We start from the raw sequence: 6,000 nt of genomic DNA on the forward strand, positions 1-6,000 counted from the left end.
TGGAAACCTCCCACAAGAATAAAATCATTCAATTGTATTTGCCATGCTATAATAAACTAGCACAATTCATTTTTGTCTAGCATTAAGACTTGCTTGGTTCTCTTGTTTATTAAAGACTTCAAAATATAACAATTATATATATACAATTTCACAAATAAACCGATTAACCGCAATTCTTTTCAGTAATATACCTTCTGTTTTCATTATGACTTTCATATTTGTGCTTGCTTTAATTGGTATGGACAAGAAAACTGATTGGAAATTACAAGATATTATGAGGTCTTATATTGTATAAAGGGCAAATTACAACTTACCCACCTATGGTTTGGTCGAAATTTAATTTGCTTACATGTGGTTTAAAATTTGACACTTTACCCACTTGAGGTTAGCTCAGTTAGAGTTCCGTAACATACATTTGTTAAAAACATGATTAAATATGTAATTTTGCTCTACTTTTATGTCTCTCTCCTCTAAAAAAAAAAATATATATATATATATATATATAAATACAAGATCAAATAAGATAAAAAATGATCTAGCGGAACGCTTTTATCATGGGATTTCAAATCACAAGTAAATAATTTAAATTTTGGTCAAACCTTAGATGGGTAAAATGTTAAATTTCAAATCTCAGGTGGGTAAAGTGTCAAATTTCAAACCACATGTGGGCAACTTAAATTTCAGCCAAACCACCAGTAAGTTGTAATTTGCCATTGTATAAAACATTACCATTAAAAGCAATCCTAAATTCTTCATTCGGAACAAGGTTGTTCGCGGTGGGATTGTAGAAAAGCCTTAGCTTTTCCCCCTGTAAAACATTATATGCACCTTGTCATTAGAACAGGATAACTAAGAAAAGCCCATTGCAATTGTAATTCAGCAGCAATGCCAAGCTTACAGAAGAAGGAGGAAGACCATTCATGGTTTTCCAATATACTGGGGCCTTGCCGAGTTCAAACATAGCCCGTGAAGGGAGGGTAAACCTGAAAGGAAGGAATTCACAGTACACCATAATCATGATTCAACTTCTAACAATATAAGGCAATGATTTGTTTTTTTGTCACGTATGCCCCCGCTTTGTTTTTTTGGGTGGCACGGTTGAGGGGTGGGGGGTGTGTGTGATAAGAATAGATAGAAATCCAAGAAGACAGGGTGCTATTTAGTTAAGAAAAAGACTTTTTACACCAGTCGCGGTTCTAGGAAATTTTTTTAGGGTGGTCACTAAAAAATTTAAATTACCACCATATTTTTCTTGATGCCATTTTTTTTAAGAAAAATGAAATTAGAAATTATTTTTATTGAATAGGTTGAACAAGCTACAAATTTCATTTTTTTTGTTTTATAATAGGCTTTTTGTTGAATAATTTTTTCACTTCTTGTTGTTTGGTCTTGTCTTGTTTTTGTTTGGTTTATGTTTGTTTTATTTGAGCTAATATTTATTGTTGTTATTTAAGCTTTAAAAAAAATAGGTATTAAGAATTATGTTTGGTGGCAGAATTAATTTTGAAATAATACTACATCCACAACATTTTTACAATAAATTTTATGCAATATTAGTATTTGGCCCAAATTAGAATCAGTAACAGCTTACTACATTAGATTTGTTGTAAAATTATTGAAAAAATGTTGTGAATGTAGTAATACTATACTCTTATTTTTGTTAAGTCCAAATTTTTGTAATTCTAAAGTCAGGGTGTTCAAAATTTTTATTAGGGTAGTTACAATAGGTTAGTTTAGCATATAATATTTTTTTTGGTAATTGTATATATACATTTTTTTGCAAGTTAGGGTGATCCTATGACCACCCTGGCTTGCATGTAGAGCCGATGTTCTACACCAGCAACTTTCATGACAAAAGTTTAGTACTGAAATAAAAAATGACCAGGAAAAGGAATTCATACTCTTTGGTTTCCTCAACAGGACTAGTTGTAACAGCTGCTGCAGCTCTGACTTCCCCACTAATCTTGACAACTCTCTTCTTCATTGGGAAAAACCGTGGCAACGAATTACCGATGAAACTGCTAGCTGCGTAAGAAAACATGAAGCTGTTGTATATTTGAAGTCTAGGATATAAACTTCTAGCTATTTTTAATTTTGATTTTGGGGTTTTCAATCCTGTTTCCAGCTTGTACCCAAATTTGTATCAAGATACAGTCATGCAGTTGAGAAATTTGGTCACACATCACCAAAGTATATATGACCATACGTAAATGGTTAGCACAAAATGTAGATATTAATTGACTGTTCTTGAAATAGAACTCCTAGAAGCTTTTGTTCTTTGATGATTTTGAAATGGAGTGATAAATTAATTTTATTTATCTTTGGACTTTGGTAATGTAAATTAGAATGACAAATAGGTACAGAGAAGCAAACCAATAAATAAACAGAAAATATATATTATCTAGTATCTACCATAAACTTTTTCCCCCCTCAAAAAAAATCAAATGAGTATCATTTAACTTTTGAACATTTGGCAATTTATATTTTTTATCAACAGCTATGCCACTTAAACTCTACAAACACCTCCATCCAGTTAAATGGATTTAGTTATGCCAATTTTTCTTATTAAAGAATCACAACCAAATAGACTGAAATGTTGCTACTATTTTACTTCTAAGTAGTAAGTTGAGCAACAACTTGGACTGAACTTCTATTCTTTATGGTCTGGTCCTCTTTTGCACTGGAATAAGATGAACCCCATTATCTCATTAATTTCAGAGTGTTTCTCGTTAAATTTAGTGCAATTGAAGTTTGTGAGTAAGAGAAGAGTTTTATGACTAACAATTGAAGTTTGTGCAATATTTGGTTCTAAAATGTAAATTTCAAACTGAGGGGTAGTCCAAAAATCATAAAGAACAATATTTGGAACATGTTTTGGAATCTCAAACCTCAAGTCATGAAAAGGTTATAGTACACACTAAACAGTATATATTAGTCCACCTAAACCCCATAAAGAATTTTCAGTTGAACAGAAACAGAGACCATAGCAAAGAGACTTACCAAGCGAATTTGAAACAAGTCGAATTGTATTAGTATTGGAAACGGACTGCATGGCCAGAAACGTTTGTGTGGAAGACGTAATAATTGATGCATTTACTGCCGCCATTTCTCACACTTTCAGTGCCTTGTCCAACTAATTCTCAGACACGAAGAGAGAGAGAGAGAGAGAGAGAGAGCGCGCTGTAGAAACAGAAGCGTCCCACCACAAACAAAAATTAAGCATAAATATCTATCTATACAAGTAAGAGGAATAGACAAAAACGTATATATCTTAATAAGATTTTTTTTTTTTTTTTTAAAAGAAAAGATTAATATTTAGTTATTTTTTTCTTTCATGACTTGGATACAACATGGCGAAACTAAATGATTCAAATGAAATTCAATGAGAATATATATATATATATATATATATATATATATATATATATAACGGTGGCTATCTACCTAGTTTTCTTGGAATTGAAGTTCAATCGGTAGAGCACCGCCTTGTCAAAAGCGGAAGTTGCATGTTTGAGCCCTAACTGAGTGCTTTAACTAAAAGTTTAGTAACAAAATTAGTTGTAGTCTAAGGTTTAGGCTATAACTCCATTCAATATTTTTTTATTGAATATTAATTTTGACAAATCTATTATTAGATTACATTTTATTCTTATATTCCTCATATTTGCAAAATTTCCAGAAGATCAAAATTCAATAGCTATATCATCAATCAAATGTTTGAATTTTATTGTCTAAAATTTTACATAAAAAATAAGTTTATAGATCAAGGAGTATATAAAATCCGATTGACACGAAATTTTACTTGTGTATTATTGTGTATTAAGAACATAAAAAACAAGCAATTCAACAATTATATTTTCAAAATATGTAATCATGTTGATTTTTTAAGTGGAAGTTGTAATATTAGGCTACAACCAAGTTTGTAATCAAATTTTGTCCTATTTTATTTTATTTTTATTTACGTTTTCATTAATTTGATTGGTGGATTAGTCTATTTTTTGCTTTCCTTCCCATATTTTAAAGGGTTTTTTTAATTTTAAATTATTGAAATATTCTAGTATAAAATTAATTCTAGATAATTTGCATGTAAAGTGGGAGTTGTAATCTTAGGCTACAACTAAGTTTGTAAACAAACTTTTTCCTATTTTATTTTATTTCTATTTGCGTTTTCACTAATTTGATTGGTGGATCAGTCTATTTTTTGCTTCCCCTCCCATATTTTAAAGTATTTTTTTTAATTTTAAATTATTGAAAAATTTTAGTATAAAATTAATTATAGATAATTTGCATGTTTTAAAAAATGTCAAGTTATAATTGATAAATGCTCATTTGAAATATATTAGTTTTCAATTATTTTATATTTTGTTCATATTGAATAGATACTAATTTTATTTTTTTTCATATATTAATTTGGACTTAAATCTTAGTATTTTTTTATTCTTGAATTCCAAACTTTTTTTTTTGTTCATACTTTTGGCCCAAAAACTAAGGTTATGTTTGGTAACAATATTTGTTTTCTACGTTCAAAAACTTGTTTTTGGAAATATAAAGAAAAAAAAATTCTTGTATTTTGAAATAAAAAAACATATTTGATTAGTTGAAATTAAAAAGATAGATTTTAGAAGAAAAAAATAGAAAATACTAAACTATGTTATTCCTAGGATTTGAACTCTAGTGCTAACTCAGAAAATGAGACTGATTCATTAAATTAAATACGTGTTTTCATTAACTTTTGAAAATTAGAAACTGAAAACGGCATTTTGCATGTTTTTAGTTTCCTTCACAAATTGAGTTTTAAGAACAGTTTTTGTTTTTTGTCCATTTTGGGTGCCAACTAAGTTTTTTAGTCTCAGAAATAGAAAATTGCTTTTAGAAACAGAAAATAAGGGGAAAAAACAATTACCAAACATACTCTAAAATTTTAGTCCCATCGTTGTCCATAGCTACCACCAAACCAAAAATTAGCAAGAGCTTTTGGACCTGGACTCTTTTAAAAAAAAAAAAAAAATCCAAAGTCCATGCAAGTATATATTCCATATATAAACCCATATCGTTGATTGAGCTAAAATCAAGAGCAATTATGCGTCCTTGATTTTCGTCTCAATCAAGGATACATGACCTATACACTGAGTACCTCTCATGTATCTTACATTATAGAAAAAACTCAGAGTATATATATTATGCACAGTTATTTCGTGAGTCCTCCTCTTTTTTTTTTTTTTTTTTTTCAACATGGTATCAAAGTCACATCCTTGCAGCCAGAGGTGTTCGCCAAACTGCTTAAATGCATGACCACACCAAAACCGACTAAATTCGCTTGTAAAATGGAGTAACTGCGCAACATTTATAATATCCCTAACATCATTCATTTAAATATTTGTTTATTATATTTTGAAGTGGCATAGATTATATTCGTTACTACATCGTTAATTTATAATTTTTTAAGTAAAATTTATTATAACTTTAGCATTCCACCCCCCCCCCCCCAAAAAAAAGGCATATTAAATAAAAAGATGATATTAAACACTAGTTAAATATTACTTGCCTAATAAAACTAGTTGAATATATCGTCCTAGGCCTCCAAATTTGCTTACCGACCCTGTGTGCTTCTACACACCACCTAACTTCTTCTTGCAAGGTAAGATCCAATCACGCATTTGATTGTCCTTGTTGGGTCATGTGCGACTTCCAGCTTGCATCACTATGTGACATCAGGATTGATGCCACGTAAGCAGCCACATCAGCATATTTAGACATATAATCATTCATGTAAGCAAGGTAGTCTCTACTTGCACTATATTTAATCTAAAAACCAACTTGCGGATTTGTTCACCAGTATCATACTCTGATCCGCTAAGCCGTCTTAGCGATTTTGTCTCCAAATTCAAGATTGATTCCTTTGAGGGAGAATGTTAGCAAATACATGTGTGTATATATATACATATTCTTGATCAAGCTAAAATCAAAGACAATTTCTGTGTATTTGATTTTAGTCTTAAC

The 6,000-nt window shown here is 30.1% G+C and overlaps 1 protein-coding gene across 4 annotated transcripts in view; it reads right to left on the reverse strand.

The window, feature by feature from the left end:
- LOC115988907 overlaps positions 1–3,195 on the reverse strand; it is a 47,730-nt gene extending 44,535 nt beyond the window's left edge. For 2 of the 4 annotated variants that reach the window (XM_031112547.1, XM_031112545.1), the window contains exons 1-2: positions 3,001–3,177; positions 1,902–2,025 (exon numbers count right to left, since the gene is read on the reverse strand). In XM_031112547.1, the coding sequence (XP_030968407.1) occupies positions 1,902–2,025; positions 3,001–3,106 (230 nt within the window). In that variant the 5' untranslated portion in view covers positions 3,107–3,177. Of the gene's footprint in view, positions 1–729; positions 809–898; positions 984–1,901; positions 2,026–3,000 lie in introns of all 4 variants that reach the window. The other 2 variants (XM_031112543.1, XM_031112544.1) reach the window with 2 other exon arrangements.
- Positions 3,196–6,000: the final 2,805 nt, after the last annotated feature.

This window comes from Quercus lobata, chromosome 5, assembly GCF_001633185.2.
Source record: "Quercus lobata isolate SW786 chromosome 5, ValleyOak3.0 Primary Assembly, whole genome shotgun sequence".
Classification (NCBI taxonomy): Eukaryota; Viridiplantae; Streptophyta; class Magnoliopsida; order Fagales; family Fagaceae; genus Quercus; species Quercus lobata.